We start from the raw sequence: 20274 nt of genomic DNA on the forward strand, positions 1-20274 counted from the left end.
AATATCCTTTAGTGATTGGCAACAGTATGCACATAGATGAGCTAAGCAGCACTTTTTGTAATGCAAACAGTCCTATTTTACATCAGCATGTAGAAGATAACACAGATGTCGATTTGGTTCTTATTTGTTCATAAGCTGTAGAAACATAGGGATTGTCAATTCTTCAAACAAGTTTTGCTCTTTTGTACCGGTCCATACTTCCATGGGTCTTTTGTGGCATGCCTTCTGCCTACGGTGCTCTTGAACCCACGTCTTGTAGTCCTCTCTTAGGATCACACACAGACCCCTGACCGTCCCAGCAAGCAGGCACTGCAGATGTTACATAAATAAATACCCCTTGCTCCCAAGGCAAAGGGATTTTCATGGCTTTCCCCAGGCCATCCCTCACAGCTTCTCTGACTTCCCTAGCCATACCCTAGAGCCTGGGGCCTAGACTCCTCCCAGCCTTCACACACCCGGTGCCCTCAAAGTGTTTCCCTTCTCACCAAGCACCGACAGAATGGAAAAGTAGGTGCCATTAGGCCCCACACATACTCCCAAGTGCCTCCCACCCTCTCATCAGGAACACCTGACATCTCTTCCTAGTCATCATGCTCTGATGCAGATGCCAGATCCCGTTCAAGTTCCATATACTGCCCTGATATGTCACAGTGCCAGCCACCCACCACCAGCAGCCCCTCCCCCAGATACCCCAGACCCCACTTCCCTCAAAGCCACATCCCCTGCAGATCCAGGCACCGCAGCAGTGATTTTCAGATTCTGTGGGCAAAGGATGTTAATCAGGAGACTTGCATGGCCGGAGTTATGTGCCCCAGGTGAGATGCTGAAGGCTTGAAATAAGGAGGTGATGGAGAAGAGAGGACAGACTGGGAAATGATGGCCTGTGGTCCCATCAAGAGAAGCGAATGACTGATAATATATGTGAGGTGAAGGACAGGGTAGAAATTTTAAAATGATTCTTGCTGGCTTGGAAATGTGGGTAGATGCTGAGACTAGAGACAGATACAAAAATAAAGCATAAGGATGAAGTTGTGAGCCATGCCACAACATGGATGAACCTCGAAAACATGATTCTCTGTGAAAGAAGCCAGGCACAAAAGGCCACATATTGTATGATCCCATTTATATGAAATGTCAACAATAGGCAAATCCAGAGAGACGGATCAGATTAGAGGTTGCCTGGAGATGGAGGGGATGGAGGAGTTGGGGGAGCGATGGCTAAAGGGCATGGGATTTATTTTTGGAGTTTTGGAGACGTCCTGGCAGGCGATAATGGTGGTGTTTGCAGAACATTGTGAATGTACTAAAAAGCACTGAATAGTACATTTTAAAATGGCAAATTTTATGTGTATTTTATCACAATAATAGAGAAAACGAAATGAATGAATGAATGAATGAATGAATATATGCATACTTAACTAAACCAGGAGGAGGGGCAGGCTAGAGATGGTGATTTCAGCTTTCTTGGGTTTTTGACGCATTTGTGGAACATGGTGGTGGAACTTTCCAGTGGAGAGCTAGATTTATGAGTTGGGAGATTTATGACTCAGGAGAATGTTCTAGGCTGAAGATATAGATGTAGGAGTATGGGCAGTGGATGAGGTCACCCAGAAAGAGTGGAAAGCAAGCAGATCGAGGGGAAGGGTGCCATTTGCAGGTAGGTGGGCAGAGCAGGAGAAAGTGGACAAGGCTGCAGACAGGAGCTGTCAGAGTGATGAAATTCAGAACTGGGTGTGCATGCTCCATAGGGAGACGATAGCCCCATTATTGGCCATGCTTCCAGCCTCAGTGATCATCTTGTATTCTGGGTTTTTCCTTTATGTCATACTCACTGGCATTTGACCCCTCATGTTGAGCAACTCACCTCTTCAGGCCAGTATGTTCCAAAATGGTGACAGTTTAAGCTCTCTAGGGGATAAAAATCATGGTACGGGAATGCTTCTGTTCCAAAATATGACACATTTAGAGTGTGAATCTGCCCTCAGATGGCATTGTCAGAAGTACAGTAATACCTTGGTTTGCGAGCATAATTCGTTCTGGAGACAAACTACTCGTATTGCAAGAAATCGCTCGTTTCTGCATTAAAATGTATCAGAAATGTTTGCTTCTCTTGCGGAATACTCGCAAACCACGTTACTTGCAATCCAAGGTTTTACTGTAACTGAAAGCAAAATTCACCTTTAGAACTGGGAAGAATAAAAGTGAAATCGATGAGGCTTACCAAAGCAAAATAATCATGTATCTTAAAAATCAGATCATTTCCTAAACAGGGTGAGGGGGTGACATGGGGTTTGGATACATTTTAGCTTTGGAGATATTTCAACCTAAGAGGTTCAGATGACCCGAGTTTCACTTATTTGCTACTGGAGAAAATTGGTCGCTGGAACCCCCATTACCTTAGTTGCTATTTTCTCTTAGCAGACCTGTTTCTGTCGTACACCTAAATGTTGTTTCTCCCAGGTCATTAGATGGTGATGCAAGTTTATGAAAAGGCAGCTATTAGGGATATGAATGCATTTCCCCCCAATCCATAGATTGAGGGCACTGAGAACTGGGCGAAAGCCCTGTATGGGTTCGCTGGGGCTGCTGTAACACAGTCCCACCCACTGGGTGGCTTAAAACAACAGACAATCATTGTCCCCCAGTTCTGGAGGCTAGCAGTCCAGCATCAGGTGTGGGTAGAGTTGGTTCCATCTGAAGGCTGAGGGAAGGATCTGTTCTATGCCTCTGTCCTTGGCTTCTAGATGGCTGTCTTCTCACTGTGTCACTTCACGTTATCTTCCCTCCATGCATCTCTCTGTGTCCAAATTTCCCCTTTTCGTAAGGACACCAGTGGTGTTGGATTAGGGCCCACCCTAATGACCTCATTTCAAGTCGATAACCTCATAAAGACCCTATTTCCAAATAAAGTCGCATTCTGAGGGACTGGGGGTTAGGACTTCAACATATGAGTAGGAATTAAAGGGGGACAGAATTCAACCCATAACAAGCCCGTTTCCTGAATTTGCCTTTTCTGAATGGCAACAGATCTAATCACCTCTCTTAAACGTGCCACCTCAGATGACAATAGCAATCAGTGCTCAGCTCTGTCCCATCCTAGACAGTGGAAATTTGGGAGTGTGAAATCTCTCCGCCAGGAACGCAACCTTTGAGCTCCCACCTTCTCCAGCCTCTCAGAACAACATGGATTGAAGGAGCTGACTCAGGAGGCATCTGCAGCAGTAATTTCCAGATAACACTGTTACTGCAATTACCAAGTTAAGAAAAGCCTGTTCAACCACTACTTGGGCAATTAATAAAGTAATGAAAAAAAAAAACAGATTTACTTTTTTCCTGTGGAGACAATATTTGTGGAAGCAGCCCCCACATTCTTTGTAAGCAGCTCTATGCTGGGCTGTGGATTGTGGATTTTCCCCATGTCTTTCACCAAGCCCAGCTTCTGACTGGCCCGTTTTCCGGTGGTAGTTCATTCTTTGGCTTTGCGGTGGGACTTTATGCCAAGAGAACTCGCTGGAGACGAGAGACAGATCAGGCTGTTGTCCCACATTCTCCCTCCACTAAATCACAGTTTTCTTTCGAGGGAAGGTGGCTATTGTGAAGCTGTCAAACTGAGGCAAGTTAAATGGGCTGAAGTGAAGGCTCCTATTAACAATAGCAGCTATCTCTGTCAGATGCAAGCCCTCAGACAAGTTACAAGGCAATTTGGCCCTGATAGGTGGGCGATTAAAAATAACAAAAGGCAAGAAGAATGAGAGGGGAAAACCCCTGTTACTGAAAAACAAGGGGGCCGCCAAATATTCCACACTTGAACCTAGCTCCCAGTTAGTGTGGCAGGCCGGGGGACAGGACATCTTCCCTGAAGATGGTTTCCTTGGCCAGGTCTGAGAATGGAAGGTGGGCAGTGGGAGAGATAGTAGCAAGGTCTGTGCGAAGTTCAAGGTCTGTGTTAAATCCTGAATGCTACGAGTGTTACTGAAGGTGAGTATGTGTGTGGAAATTCTGTCTGCATGAAAAGGAGTAATGTGGACAGTTTGTACAGTGTCATATCTCAGATTGTAAAGGTTAGACAATAGACAACCAGAAGAGGATTAAAGGAAAATTATCTCTCAGCTCAAGGGAACCCTGATTTAAATTGGATTTGTGATCTAACATTTGCATTATCATAGAAGCTGCACACCAGCGCTGGGCCCTGATAGGAGCCCGGCTACCTAATCCCACGTGTCAGGGCCTGGAAAATCGATTAGCTGCTGGAGCACCAGGCTGGGCGTGGACTCACCAGAGGAGAAAAACGCTGTGAGCCTGGGCGGCCTGCACATCAGAGCAGCGAGTACTAACTCATTTTCCAAACCTTGAAACAGGGAAAATGGGTTGCAGAGTCCCACTTCACCTATGCTTAATGCATCGCTGTATGGAACGATCAGTCGAGGACCCAATCTGCGTCCTCACCCCAGCTTCTCCTTTAGCCGCTACAATCTGAGCCGCCTTCTATCAGTCCTGATATCTGCTTAGATCAACTCATTCAAATTGTCAGCCCGCATTAAACACGTGTCTGCCTGTGGGTGTTCCGGCGGGGGGGGGGGGGGGGAGGCAGGTGATTTGTCCTCTTGAAATGGGCCTCTGCGTAGATGGGTTCCTTTCTTTACTGGTCTTGGGTTTGGAAATTCTGAAATCAGGGAGGGGGCAGAGCATCTTTGCTGAAGGGTTCTTGGCTTGGTCCCCGCCCCATCCAGACAGCTGTCTCTTTAATGTAATGCTTTGTGTCTCCTGCAAAAGACAGAGCCCTTTTCCCTTGGTGACGTTTCTGCTGGCTGTATCAATTACAGTTTTAATGTAGGAAAAAAATGGAGACAGGGACTGTGTGGGAAAAAATAGCCGTTTTTCTCTCAGCGCTTTTCTCCACAGATGTGAGTAAGAATGCCTCTGAGACCTTCTGCCAATCTCTGTCATGCAGGGCAGTAAATGGAGCGGTTAGGGACATGGGCTTTGGCATCAGGCAGGTACAGGCTGGCATCCCAGCTCTTCCTCCTCCGCTTGGCTAACTGTGTGATTTCAAAAAAATATCAGCTTTATTGAGACTCAGGTACCATAAAGCTCACTTTTTGAAAGTGAACAACTGGGTGGTTTTCAGTAGTCACAGAGTTGTACAACCATACTATATAATTCCAGAACATTTACTTCACCCCAAGAATTCCCATGCCAGTAGCGGTCACTTCCCATTCCTCCTCGCCCCAGCTCCTGGTAACTTGTAATCTACATTCTGTCCCCATAGATCTGCCTATTTTAGACGTTTCATATGAATGGAATCATACAATGTGTGGCTTTTTGTGTCTGGCTTCTTTCCCTGAGCATAATGTTGTCAAGGTTCATCCATGTTGCAGTACGGATCGGTACCTCATTGCTTTTTATGGACAAATAATATTCTGTTGTATGAGAGGCCACGTGTTACATAGCCATTCACCAGTTGATGGACATTTGGGTTGTTTCCACTTTATGTATATTTCCTGATAGCTAATGATATTGAACATCTTTTCCTGTGCTTATTGGCCATTTGTACCTCTGCCTTGGAGAAATGTCTATTTAGATTCTTTGCCCATTTTTGAATTGGGTTACCTATCATTTTATTGATGAGTTTCCAGGCTTCTTTATGTATTCTGGATATTAGACTTTCATCAGATATATAACCCACACATGTTTTCTCCCATTCTGTGGGTACTCTTCTTAACTTTTCTAAGGCCGAGTTTCCTTACCTAAAAACAAAGAAAACACAAGTACAACCGCCCAGATTTCTCGGAAAGAGTCAATGAAATGATCCATTAGCACACTTAGCGAAGTGAATGTCTGGCCTGCATTAAGCTTACCTGAATAAGCCTTAGTTATATCTAGCTAGTATAGTTAACTTAGGTTCATTGTGAGATTCAAGGTGTGGGCCTTTGAGTCATAGTTTTATTTCTGACACGGGTGACATGAAAGATTCAGAATGTTTAGATTTTACGAACATGTTATTCCTAGAATGACTGAAGCGGTTTTATTTGGGCGTGATTACATTTTTATTTTGAATATATTTTGTACTTCTAGAAATTAGCTGATAACTACTGGCCAGTATTGGGATCTGCCCCTCTTCGTATATCTATATTTATAGCTGATTCTCTCTCTAGCTAGACAACTAGTTACCCATGAATCACAAATGCGAATCAATGAATAACAGGGTAGAAATAGCCTAGTGTTGGGTCAGGTATTCAGAATTGGCACTTTCTTATCGAAAGCCAAATCATGAAAGAATAGATCTCCGATTTCCTAACATGTTTACCTACTGTGCATAAGGCCTATTCGTGCTTAAATTGCTTTCTAAAACCAGAGACCTGGTGGTTTCCTCTGCAGTAATTATTTTAATGCTGCTTCTGAATGTGTTGATAAAAGAAACAGGCTCCAATTTGTCCTAATATCAGTAACAATAGAAGTAGTAGCATTTGTTAAACACTCACAATCATGCTCTTTTTCACATATTATTTCAGTTACTCTTCACAACAACCATAGAACGTAAATATCAGCAGCCTCGTTTTAGAGACAAAACAAAACCAAACCGAGGCTCAGAGAGGCCCATCAGCTTGCCTAGATTTGCACAGCTAGTAAATGCAAGAGCCTGGACTCAGTCCATCCAACTCCCAAGTTTCTGCATTTTCCTTTATATAGTGTCACTGCTTAGGCGGTTGGATTTACCAGAGCCCTTGATCCTTAGACACCTGGGTTTTCTTCTGTGTTTCAGAATTAGAAAGTCAATCCCTTTTAATCCATTGATAAATGTAGTACTTAACAATTTAGATCTGTATGCCACTCGCTTAGCAAGAGTAGGCCCTCCCCATCTTGACAATCCTCCAATTTCAAAACTCCAGCTTTTCTTTTGGCGTCCATGGCTGTGCTCAGATGATGGCTTTCCATGTATTCAGCAGGGTCACAGAGTTAAGAAACACCCACAATATATTGGTGAGCCGCAAAGAATTCATTTGCAGTAAGTCGAAGTTTGGAAAGAGATGGCCAAAATGACTCAACATGGCTGGCTTTCCACATCAATGTGATTGTACCATGTGCTATAATTTATAGTGTAAACAAGTTTTCTGCAAAAGCTAAATATATCATGCAACTCATTTAACATGCACAGAAGGAGCTGTTAAATTATTTCAGTCCCATTACTCAAAATGTTCAGAAAATTCCTCTGTATTAGAGCCAGTTCAGGATTGGCTCTGCAGCCAAGTGCATCAACATACATGCTGAATTCCCAGGGGAAATGCATGCCTCATACTGTTACTTAGGGAAAATATATGTCCAGACATTGCGGAGCCCCTTCTCAAACAATTCTCATTTTGTTAAAACAATAGGATCAAATTTGCAATCATGTTACCCAGCATCCCTGCATTTATAAAGCTTGTAGGCAGACGTGAATGTCGATTAAATGGTGATGTGTTTTGATAGGATTAATACTTTGTGAAAGGTGGAAGTAGAAATTGATGTTTTTCCATGGCACTTTCTAATTTTGTCTTTACCTACATGGAAAGAGTTCCATGTGGAAGCCATATGTGATGCCTCAAAACTGTTTAAATTGGAGCAATTATCAGAACAAATGGTGTCATTGGATGATATTAGTCTGTTTGTGTTCCTTCTGTCTACCCAGTGAATCAACATTAATACAGATTTTTTAGAAACACTTGAAACAGTCATCTGTGATTCCATTTTTGTTCTAAAATACATGTTTAAAAATTGATCTAATCTTACTACTTACTAAAACATACCTTTAGATTGACAGTTTTCCATTACATATTCCTTATCCAGAAAGGATGTATCCTTTTCCACCTAGTTATTAAAAGGCCTGGTTCAGGGAAAGGTATGAAATTTTATGAAGTATATTTTTGACATCTATTGAGATGATTATATGGTTTATATCTTTTTATTTGTTGAGAATATGATACATTATACAAACAGATTTCTCACTATCAAGCTGTTTATATAGTCCTGGAATCTGGTAGATTAACATTTGATAATATGCAGTTCAGTTGCATTTTGTGTCAATTTGAATTTTCCAGATTTGGAAAAGTTGAAATAATATTAATAATATCAATATAAATTCTCTTTCTACTAAAAACATGGATCTACTTCTACTTCTGACATGCAAAAGCTATGTGTGGCAAAGGTACCGTTTTTTTCCTTTCTGCAGATTTTGCTTTAACATGAGAACACATTTTTCTAGTTTTCCTTGTTTTCAAATAAAATGACATCTGATGTGTTCAAGACAATTCAGGCTGAACTACCTTGAGCCAATCATCCCAAGGGATGATAAAAATTGGGTAATTCCTATGCCCTTGGGAATTGAAGTTATCTCTTTCAATAGTTACAGCAGTCTTATAAGGTAATTCCACTTTCATCAGGGTACTCAGAAGTTCATGGGATTTGATCCAAGATGGCACAGTGAATGAGGGTTTGACCTGGGGCCTATCTGACAGCAGAGCAACCTCAGTCCCTACACTGAGCCCTTCACAGTGCTCAGGAGCCACATGTAAGACACTTGGCTTTGAGAAGTTACTGGTCTCCTAGGGCTCTGAACGTTGGCTAGCTCTCACACACGTGTGTCCTTGGACACAAGCTTTGGCTAGCTCAGCTCACGTCCATCACTCCTAGCAGAGAAATAAGTCCATTAGCTGTTGTTCTGCTTATTATGATGTCACTCCTAGTCTTTGTTAGAACGTATACATGGGCAGAGCATTTGACATGAAACAGTAAATGAGCATGTTCCGCGTTCACCAGAATCTGAAAAGCAGGTCCCATGAGGAGTAGTTATGGACTGACTCTTGTCCAGTGGTGTAGGGGAACTGCTCTTCCATGGCACCATAGACCCCCTGCATGTATCCAAATAAGTCATGTACGCCGAGGCTTGAAACACAGCTCAACTTAGACATGGCAGAACACCTAGTGTTCCTCCCAGAACAGAAGAGGACAAGAAGATCTTGAGATGGACTTCAAGGCCACCTCCCACATGCGTCCCCCCACCCCCAGCCCCACCTCCTCTGGGAGGCTATCATCAGACAATTTTCCATCACCTCCCAGGTTCTGATGGGGTGTGGAGTGTTCTGTCCTGCCCACTTCAGCATACGCCTGCAACTTATAAAACCCCTTCACTGAAATCTAGAGTGGGCTCCTCAATAACAGAATACCCCCCAACTTTGCTCTGCAGTCATTGGGCCCCTTCTGTTTTAGTGTCACCCTTTTTGGTGTGGGGGACAAAGATCAAGGGAGCTTTGGCAAAGCTTCCTCTCTTCTGTAAGTACTAACTGTCTGAATCTCAAAGTAAATTCTGTATCTGTACCAGTTCAGTCACTCAGGCCTTGACCTTGGCCTTTCCTCGTCTTATATGTGTGACATGACAGGTGGCACCCATGCTCACAGGGGCTTCATGTGCCCCAAATAGTCTTTCCAGCTCAAGGATTTTATAGAGGTGAAACATTGTCAATGTGGCTTATAAGACAACCTACCTCCTTCTACACTAAAAAGTGTTTGTTTGGCGCGTGTGTGTGTGGGGGTGGGGGTGGGGAGGGAACACCATTTTGATGCACCAGAAAGGGCTGAACATATGAATCAGGTGGACTTTTCATAAACAACTGGGCAACATTGCTGTCAACATTGTATTGTAGCTGGGACTAAATTGTCAGTTTTTGCTATTTTGCTTAAACAACCTGAAGTGAAATGTGAATTCTCTGTGCATCAGCATAAAAGAAATCCTTTCTGCTGTGTCAATTCAGGTAAACAGCCCTTCTCCACAGCCTTCTCTCTCGAAATGGGTTTGAGAAACAGTTTAAAGCCCTGCAGCTAAAGTGCCGTGTTATCAGTGGCTGAGAATTTGCAGTGCCTCAGATCTAACTAAGAATGGGTCCTTGCCCCCATTGAGTTCAATGTAAGGCATGATGGCTGTCAGCGGGCACGAGTTGTGGGGCACTTAAAAGCAACCTAATATTGCAGTTGTTTTGGAGAGTTTCTTTAGATGGAGACTGATAGCCCAGCTCAATAAAGGAGTTCTTTACTTAATCCTTTAACAATTAGGAGCTGACGTAGAGAGATAAGAAATAAAGTACCGTCTGTGATTGGGAGGTACTTTGGAGGGAACCACGGGGGTTTCTTCTCTCTAATCAGCTGTGGTTGCTCTGAGAAGCTGACAGAAGCCTGAGAGGGACAACCTCAAAAGGAAGGCTTCGTGGCAAGAAATCGGCCTTGCCTTGTGACTTGGGAATGGAGCCGGCCAAGTCTGTCTCCAGAGCAAATGGTTGGGCACCAGAGGCACTCCTTCTGCCCTTGAGCAAAGGTCCTAGTACAGGTCTCAGCACCTTGGGAGAATGAAGAGACATTCATCGGTACGGGGTGCAGCCTAGTGTGAGGGAGTGTGTACATGCTTTGGAGTGTGGCAGAATGGGTGATATCCAGTCAGTGCCCTCAGGGTGGCTAAGAAGACCTTGGGTGTCAGGGTCATCAATGTCCCAATTCAGTTGATTCAAATTACCACATGTCTCTAGAATCTGGTCCCTTTTCTTCCCCATCCTCACTGTGTTATGCCCTAGCCCAGGCCACCACCCTGTGTTATCGGGACTACTAAAATGGTAGTCTAGCCAGTTTCCTTGCTACCTCCTTCCAGTCAATCTATAGTCCTTGCTCCCAGAGATCTCTACTTCTCTCTCTTCATGTCCCTTCCCTGCTTAAAAACCTTGATTGTTTGCCCTCCCATTTTTTTAAATTAAAGTTTATTAGGGGGACAATGGTTAGCAAAGTTACATAGGTTTCAGGTATAGAATCCTGTAATCCATCAGCTGTATATCACACTGTGTGCTCTCTACCCAGAGTCAGTTCTCCTTCCATCATCATGTATTTGACCCCGTTTATCCTCATCTACTATCCTCCTCCCCCTTTCACTCTGGTAACCACTAAACTGTTGTCTGTGTCTATGAGCATTATTCTTTAGAAAAAGGCATGGACTCGTCTCAGCCCAACCAGTCTCCTTAGACTCATCCCCTTTCACTAGTGCCTATAGGTAGCAGACTCCAGCCAGACCAAGCATCCCACCCTTGCTGAAACCTCGAGTCTTACGGTACCTCTGTTTGTTCTCCTTGTGCTGTTCTTTCCTTTCTTTGTCCCCTGGCATTCCATCCTGCTGTCAGTGCATTGCTCAAAGGCCACTGCTTCTGGCTCCTGGGTAGCCTTCACCAGGCTCCCCAGGTAAACGTAGACATTTCTTCTTTGAGTCCCTTCTTACATAACCTCCAACGTTGAATTGACAACATTGCATTGTCATTATCTATGAAGTCTTCATCCTTGCTAAAGTGCAAGCTTACTAGCAGAAGGGACCGAGCCATACTCATAGTTGCTTCCCCGGGGCCAAGCACAATCATGACAAGTCATACTGATAGCATCAGTATTATTGATTGCTAACCAACCATTTTACATACATAATCTCATTTAATCCTCATACCAACCTTCTAAAATAGGTACTATTATTGGCTCCATTTTGCAGATTAGAATTGAAGCTATGATACGTAACGTGCTGGAGTCCACACTTAGTAAGTTTTAAAGCTGGGCTTGAAATTCAGCCCAGCCCAGCTCCAAAACATGTACCCACAAATATCAGGCCCATTAATTGGTCTTGAATGAATTCCTATTACTCTACTTGGATGGCTTTCCCTATTGCCCAGAATGACTCAAAGGAAATTCATTGAAGATGTTTGTACAGCACTACTGAAGAGTGCGATGTCAACTATCAAAGTTCATGCTTGGGATTTTTTTTTAAGACAAAAGATTCTCTTTTCCCCTTTGGAATTATCCCAACATTTGTTTTCAGGTCCAGGTTGGTCTACTGGGTTATGGTCTTCTCTGGGGAAATCCACTCTTAGATATTTCCACGCACATACCCCTGAAAAATGATACAATAGTGTTTTGGTATGTGTAACATTCTTGAAAGCCATCTGAATTCTATTAGGCAATTTGTCATTTGCATGATAACTTGAGTTCCCACATTGGGAGAAAATTACATAACCCAGAGAAATATACCAAGAAAATGAAAATCAAATTCAAAATAATGACTGTGGAGCGGAAAATTGGTATTGCGCGGAATTGATGTGATCAATTCTAAGGAAGTCCAAGGTTGAAGAGGCAGCACTTTGATACAAGTCAATATTCATATGCATCAAGGCTCACACTATTATCTTTGGCTTACGTATGCAATATACATATAAATCCACATATACCACATCCACTGTAGATAAAGGATATTTACTCTTTTCTTTTTCCTACTTTTGCCTTTTATGTACTCAGAACTCTGGCCAAACAGACTATTTGGCATTTCCTGAATCTCTGACATAGGTACTATTTCATTCCCATTGCACAGAGGAATAAACTGAGGTTCAGTGGGGCTAAGTAACTTAAATTCAGGTTCTCTAACTAAATCCTATGCAATATACATAGAGCCACAGTTACCTCCAAATAAGACTACTTGACTAGATGAGTTATCGTCACACTATGTTCCCCTCATCCTTGGGGCCCTCCAGAGATCCCTCCTAACCTGGCTGTGACCAAGGCAGCAATGCTTTCGTCTCTTTTGCATTTGGGATTCCTTATAAGGATTCAATTCATCTGGCATGTGGAGGGTTCTTGAATTTAAGAGAATTCAAAAGCCATTGGCTTGAAGCAACGGGGTCAGCAACCTTTCTTCTGTAAAGACTCAGATAGTAAATATTTCAGGCTTTGGGGGTCGTGTATTTTCTGTTACAACTACTGAACCCGGCCATTGTAGCACAAAACCATAGCTAATCCAACTCTCTGTATGGATCATGGAATTTGAATTCCATATCATTTTCACATGTCATGAAATACTTTTTTTATATTTCTTTTCTCAGCCATTTAAAAATCTAAAAACCATTCTTAACTCATGGGCAGTGCAAGAACAGAGGGAGGCCTGGTTTGGATTGAGGGCCTAAGTTTGCTAACCCCTAAAACAGATGGTCCCCAAAGGCAGTCCCAGTTCTCTTGCTGAGGAACCAGACTAACCTTATGAGATGCCCATTTTCTCTCTCTCTTTTTTTTTCTTTTTTTTTAGCTGAGCCATCCTGCCATCTGTTGGCAGCTCAGTGGTAGCTCAGCTCGGGCCGGGACTCGAACTGCTGTTGCTCAGAGATCACAGTCTTAGAGCGAGCTCTTAACCAACTGAGCCACTCGGCCGGCCCTGAGATGCCCATTTTTTGACCCTCCCAGGATGCACTCCTTTGATCTGCATGCCCGTGGCAGGGCGCACGATCTAGTGTAGACCCAGGCTGTATGCCTGCTGTGTGGCACTAGAGGGCCCCACCCAATAGACCTTGGAGGTTTTTTCCTGTGGAATGTAGACTAGATCTTCAAACTATTTGTCACTGCCACAGCCCTCAGGCTGGAATTGTCCACGATTCCCAGGGGGGTGGTCATAGAATCAGACTTTTAGGTTAAAACCTTGAGAAAATTAAATGCAGCTTCTCCTGAGAAGAAAGCCTGAGCACCTTTCCTTCAGGGAAACAGAATGAATGCTTTGAAAAATATCACCACCTCTTCCTCATCACCTGCCTTACTACCAACAAATGATTCAAAGCTGCAGAGAATATAAAGCAGTAGGTAGGAAAATATATAATTCCCTGAGTAATTCTCCACTGGTCATGTTTCATTCCTCCCAGCCTACTTTATGAAGAGGAACTGCCCTTTAAGGAGTCAATAGGCCTAAGTTATTATTCTAGAAGAGGGCCCGCAGTAAGACACTGCCTGGTGAGAAGGCACGAGTCTTGAGTTATCCTGCAGACTCTGAAATGCTCAGGCCAGCTCAGCCGTGTTATTCATTTGGGACCATAAAAAACTTACTCTGATTGTGATAAGCTCTGGATACTTATGAAGACTTATGTAAACTAGCCCCCAAAGACCCGAAAAATAATTGAGATGAAGCTATGCTTCCTAATTGTTGATTAGAGCCTAAAGCCTGAATGAAACAGCCTCCACATCCCTGCACAGTGGAGATGGCAGCAGTGACTCTATCTCCAACACCATTCCAAGTCCATCTCTCAGTGTGGACTACAGAGAACAAGGCTCAGGCTATCAGATGGAAGCCACAAGAAAGCACAGGGCAATTCCTAACTGGCAGAACATTCTAATAATGAAAGCTCCTGAACAATAGAATGATTATTTCCTGCTACTCATCAGAAAATGATAGCTATATGTTGGGGATGTTGTAGCTATCACCACTGGGTGACAAGGTGCAATAACGCTTCCTGGCACATCCTACTGTAAGAGCCAGGGTCCATCCGAGTATGAGTCCACTTGACACTGGCTGGATTCCAGCTTCCAGGCATCTAGGCAGTGTGTATTAAGTTTCTTTTTCTAATCCTTCCAAAAATTCTCCAGAGTAGCTATTATCGTGAGAAAATTGAGACGCAAAGAGTTTTATTCTCTAGTTCAAGAGAGCACACTCATTAGAAAATCTTGTATTTCTACTCAGGTCTGCCTGGCTCTCAAGCCTTTGCTCTTAAACCCATGTTGCTTCAAGTAAAGGCTTTATTTCCATAGAAACTTCTGTAATAATATTTCAATCCCTCATTTTTTTTTCCTCTTCAAAATCACCTAAGCATTCCACTATGCGAAGTGGCAAGGCTTATGGAGAGTAATCCTATGATTTTATGGTTACAACCCACATGGGGCCTATCACATCATAGTGCCCTAGAATGTCCCAGTTGCAAAGATCCCCTGAGGCCCCCATATTTAGCTTGAGGCCCAGAGATTTAGGCCAGACAAGACCTAAGCACAACTCCCCTTCCTTCTCCAGTACCTTCACAGCCTTCTTTTTGTTTATTCTATCTCATCTGCCCCAAATTTTATTTGCACTTTTATAGGATCATCTCTTCAAGGCAATGATGTGGTTTTGTTGACAAAGCTTTCTGGACTGTTTTACTTCTTAATACTAAAGCAATTATAAGTCATAGTAAAAATAAAAACAGAGCGTTTTCACACAAACACAGACATTGTGAGCTACTAGATCCTGTTCACAAACATCTGAAGTCACTCAGGATCCTGTCTACTTTGTTCTGTTTTCATCCAACTGAAAAGTAGAAAAACAATTGTTTTTTTAAGGTTACACACACAAGCATACATTTATTTGAACATAATTATTTTACATTTTGGGATAGCCAGTGTGTGATTAATTTGGAATTACAACCTCATGAAAAGAGAATACCATTTTTCTGCTGAGACCACCTTAACTGCAGTGAGTGTGAATGGTACTGCTATAATAATTAAATCCAAATCTTCAACTTTCCCTAGAGTAAGGGCCAGCATTAGCTATGGATGGGAATGCAAACGAGTACATGTATATTCAATAATAAAGCTTAATAGGTCGGGGAAAGAGTGGAATGAAATGAATGCCTAGCACTTCTAGAGATGACTAATGGTAGTTTGTCCTTTATTAACAACCAAATCCATACCAAGCTTATTGAACTGGTGGTGTTTAATGTCAATCACTATTTCCAGAATTGTACAGTGGAGGGCCTTTAATTTCCATGTTAAAATCATACAGAGTTGATTGAAGATTAAGATAACTGCTGAGTTCAGGTCTTTGAACTCTGGCTCTGGACGTGCTAATTCTACCTAAAGGAGAGTAGCCTGAAGACCCCAAGCCTATTTCTGGATCCAGCTTTAAGACTCCATGAGACATTTCCCAACTCATCATAGCTCACCTTCAGATTGCTCAGTCAATTTCAATGAGAACAAAGTCTTGTGAAGACTTTGCTTGTGATTACTTGTTAAGAGTATTAATGATATACACTATTTCTACCTGTTATGAGATATGTCCAAACTAACAATGACACCATGCATTAGTTTTGTGTTTTCATGAAGAATTTCACATGCAAGAGTTTAATTAGTACCCCATTTAACAGATGAGACACACAGATGAGAGTCAGAGGCACTAAATGTCTTACCCAAGATATCAGAGTTTATGACCAGTCAGCAGTTGAATAAAAATATTTTGACTCCATGTCAATATGTTTTCTTTTACCAATTTATCTTTTTTTTTTTAAGCTGAGCCATCTTGCCACCTGTTGGCAGCTCAGCGGCAGCTCAGCTTGGGCCGGGACTCGAACCGCTGGTGCTCAGAGCTCAAACTCTTGAGCGAGCTCTTAACCAACTGAGCCACTCGGCCGGCCCTTCAATATGTTTTCTTTTGTTTTGTGTGGTTTTTTTTGTTTTTTTTTTTGGTCGTTGTTGCTGTTCACTTTATTTAATACACTATCCTTTGTAAATTATACCATCTAGGAAAACATTATATATTCTCAGGTTCTGGCGGAAGATCGTATGGGTTTCCTACATGCATGATCATGAATAAGCTCCTGAACCTCTCTAAGCCTCAGTGTTTCCATCTAGAAAATGAAGCTAATAACAGCACCTCCTTCATAGGGACCAAATTGCATTTTGCTGATCAAATACTTAGCACTTTCCCTGATACAGACATAGATATTCCAAATGATAGGACTCATTTTTCATTTATTTTGCTAAACACTTAGATGTAAATTAACACATAGCCGTCGCCTACCCGTATTCACACACACACACACACACACACACACACACACACACACACACATGGAAAATAAAGCCCTTTATGACCAGCAAGAAAGAGCAAAGAATGCTCAAAATATTGTAATCAGTCCAGAGAGGCTGGAGCTGCCCCCATTTGAAGCCTGGGGACAAGGTCTAAAGTTGCATTTACTAAACAAAAATATTAACACCGATTGATCTTTGAAGGTTGTGTATCCGGAATTTTAAAATAATAAGCACACTTCCCTCTGTAGCTCAAATTTGGAGATAGGGCCAGTGGCACTGGAGTTAATATCCCTGTAGAAACAAAAGGCTCTCTGTGCTCGATAAACAATTTTGAAGGTGCTAGTTTGTCACCAAAATTCAGACCACTCATATTTTTCAGGTACCTTGCCTTAGGAGAGAAAGATTTCTTATCCACATCATGGGTTTACATCTCTTGGATCCAATTTTATAGGAAAAGATCAGTCATATATCAAAAGGTTAATGACTAGCCATTTCTCACCCAACTATTTTGTTGCCACTGAGCTGCCACAGTGCAGAGAGCACTGAAAGGTAGTGGAAGCTCGCTGGGCCTTTTGACTCTGTCATCCAGAGAGCCCCAGCAGGCTTTCACAACAGCATCTGGAGCTAGGGACTGTTTTCATACCCCTATTCTTTCATGGGAGACTCAGAGCATCTTTTCCTGTAGAGATCCAATGCCACGTCCCACCTCCACAGTGATTGATCAGTGCATTTATTATGCTTTCAGTAGTAAAAATATATAGACTCCAGTCATCTCTGGAGATGCTGAAATAGTTCTTTTTTTCCCCCTCTTGATTTAAGGGAAGGTAGAGAGTGGAGATGTGTACAGAGTATGACATAAATATAAGAGCACAAATATCTAATTAGCTGAAAGAATCTTGGTTCATTCTGCACCTTTGACAGAATTGCAGCTGTCAGATTGTAGCTCCAATATTTTATCTGCGTTGCAAGATATATCTGAAGATGATTTAGCAAAGACACTTTCTAACGAAAACACCACTCTTGTTTTTTTTTTCTTTTTTTGCAGGATGCTTGAGGATGACCTGAAGCTGAGCAGTGATGAAGATGACCTTGAACCTGTGAAGACGTTGACCATTCAGTGCACTGCCACTGAACTTTACCAGGTAGGAACAGCTCAGGGCTTGATTTGGGACCTAAAGGGAGGGAACAAAAGGAGCTGGGATGGTTTGGCCATCCATGACCTTACCTCCTGCTTCATCTCTGGGCTTTGGAGAGAGGGAAATAAGCCAAGATAGACATAGTGTTGTGGAACAGGTCAAGACAGCTCACACTTTCATGAAAACTATGGTAAGGATACACTGAGCCCTTGAAAATTGCTTTCACCTTCTCCCTCTGTTTCCTCCTTGTCGTACACCATACTGATCATCAGTAAGCAATTGAGATTCTTTCCCTTTCTTGGACTAAGTATTGTCTTGAGTGAGGTGTAATTTTCCTTGAGTGACTCCAGTGTGCGGCTTGGAGCCCACACTCCTTCATTTGTTAAAATATGAATTTTTACTCCTCCAGTCACCTGTCCCGGGTCCACCACTTCAGAACACAGCTGAGAATCAGTACTCAGCATCTTGCAGCTTACATGGACCTTCAGGCAAAGGCATTTGGCCAGTTTGCTGCTGCCCTGTCTTATTTCATTGTGCATTACAAGCATTCATAGTAGTTACCACTAGATTATGTTTTCTGCATCTACAATGAGACTGGATTCTTGATTTGCCAAGGCCAAGTATCATGTATGAACCATGAGAATGGCAATGTAGTGTGTGGTGTCAATGATGCCTGGGGTGTTTTCTCTGTGACAGAGAACTGTCTTTCATGTGGGGTCCTTCTGGGTGTGCTTATATCCTCAAATAAGGAACACAGAAAGATTGCCTTTTTTTTTTTTTAAAGCCAGTGCCTGACCAAATTCTTTCTACAGTGAAGTCTGCTAAGTTATAAAACTGAAACCAAACTGTTGTAAGGAATGCTTGTGCACTGGTATTTCAAGATACCAGTTAACAAATATGGAATTCTACATCACGAAATATTTTGTGAGGAGACTGCAAAGAAAAGCTTAGGAAAACTCTCAGTGCTTACCTACTCCATTCTCATCCACAGTTGTTGATCGCACTAGTACTCCTACCATGCAGTATAATTTTAAAAATCGAGCACCTCATTAATGTTATGTCACCAATATTTTCTTCTCCTTTACTTTCTCCACTTTATTTTGCTTGCATTTTTGCTAAGTATGTGAAAACTGAATCTCTGTAACTTTGGTGCTTTATCAAGGACAAACGCAATTGTCTGCCAGGGGCTTGCTGCACATTTAATATACAGAATGCAAGTGGCCCCTCTCCTACTTGAGTGATGGGCTTCAGAGCAAATGTAAGATGCACATTTAAATTCCAATGTCTGCTATTCCTGCTTTCTGCATTGAATGGGCCAATGATAAGCATATTGGTAAATAAATAAAATTTTAAACTCTTAGATCATTGATTCTGACAGATGCAACATGACTTTTTAATGGAAATGTGTAAAGCAGTAAACAATGTGAAAGTAGATTTTGCACGTGGACTTCCTCTCTATGTGATTCCACAAATGCAATCTGCTTTTTAGCTTCTCAAGTTGTTTTCTGTGTTAACCCAATGAAGTGGCATCGAGTTCGTTGGCCCAAATTAGGGCTTTTAAGATGTATGTGGTGACTTTGTGCAAGTGCTGAGACCCTTGGATAATCCCGGTTGGTGAGTTGGAAGCATTTTATGGCATGCTGTCATTAGACCAGTCATGCCTCCCTCAGCAAAGCATATCATTTGAAGTGGAAGTTGAACTGGACAAGCTAAAGTAAGGCAAAATGACAATTTATTCCCCTTAGCTGGGTCCAGGAAGCAAGAAGTGGGCAGAATGTTATAAACATTTGCAAATGGACCCTCCTTAGAGAGTTTAAGGGCTAGGTAAAAGGCCAGGAGGCTGAAGACCAAGAGAGAAAGTGTGTATCGTACTGGAAGTGGCAGTGACAGCCATGTTTGGTGAGCCCTGGCTTTATGAGGCCTAACATTCTTTTTCAGAGATGTGTGGATTGAAATCATTTTTCTGTTGTTATTGTGGTAAAATTCACATAACATAAAAACTCACCATTTTAAAGTGCACAATTCAGTGGCATTTAGTACTTTTCATTAGGCTGTGCATCCCTCACTTGTTCCAGAATATTTTCATCACCCCAAAAGGAAATCCCACATACAATAAGCAGTTACTCTCAATTTTCCCATCCCCTTAGCCCCAGACAACCACTAATCTACTTTCTGTCTCTATGGATTTGCTTATTTCATATAAATGAAAACATACAATATGTGACCTTTTGTGACTGCCTTTTTTCACTTACCATAATGCTTTCTAGGTTCACTCATGTTGTCACGTGGATCAATACTGCATTCCTTTTTGTGGCTAAATAGTATTCCATTGTCTGAATATACCACATTTTGGTTATTCATTCATCCCCTGATGGACATTTCTGTTATTTCCACCTTTTGACCATTGCAAATAGTGCTAAGAGCATTTGTGTGTAAGTTTTTGTTGGAACACCTGTTTCCAGTTCTTTTGAATGGAATCTTACAGTTCTTTTCAATTCTTTTAATT

At 42.2% G+C, this 20274-nt stretch overlaps 1 protein-coding gene across 1 annotated transcript in view; it reads left to right on the forward strand.

Moving 5' to 3' along the window:
• Positions 1–20274, forward strand: part of AFF2 (ALF transcription elongation factor 2) — a 487333-nt gene that overhangs the window by 354676 nt on the left and 112383 nt on the right. The window contains exon 8 of the mRNA XM_019654146.1: positions 17678–17774. Coding sequence (XP_019509691.1) covers positions 17678–17774 — 97 coding nt within the window. The remainder of the gene's footprint in view (positions 1–17677; positions 17775–20274) is intronic.

The sequence above is a fragment of the Hipposideros armiger genome, unplaced genomic scaffold (genome assembly GCF_001890085.2).
Source record: "Hipposideros armiger isolate ML-2016 unplaced genomic scaffold, ASM189008v1 scaffold_214, whole genome shotgun sequence".
Classification (NCBI taxonomy): Eukaryota; Metazoa; Chordata; class Mammalia; order Chiroptera; family Hipposideridae; genus Hipposideros; species Hipposideros armiger.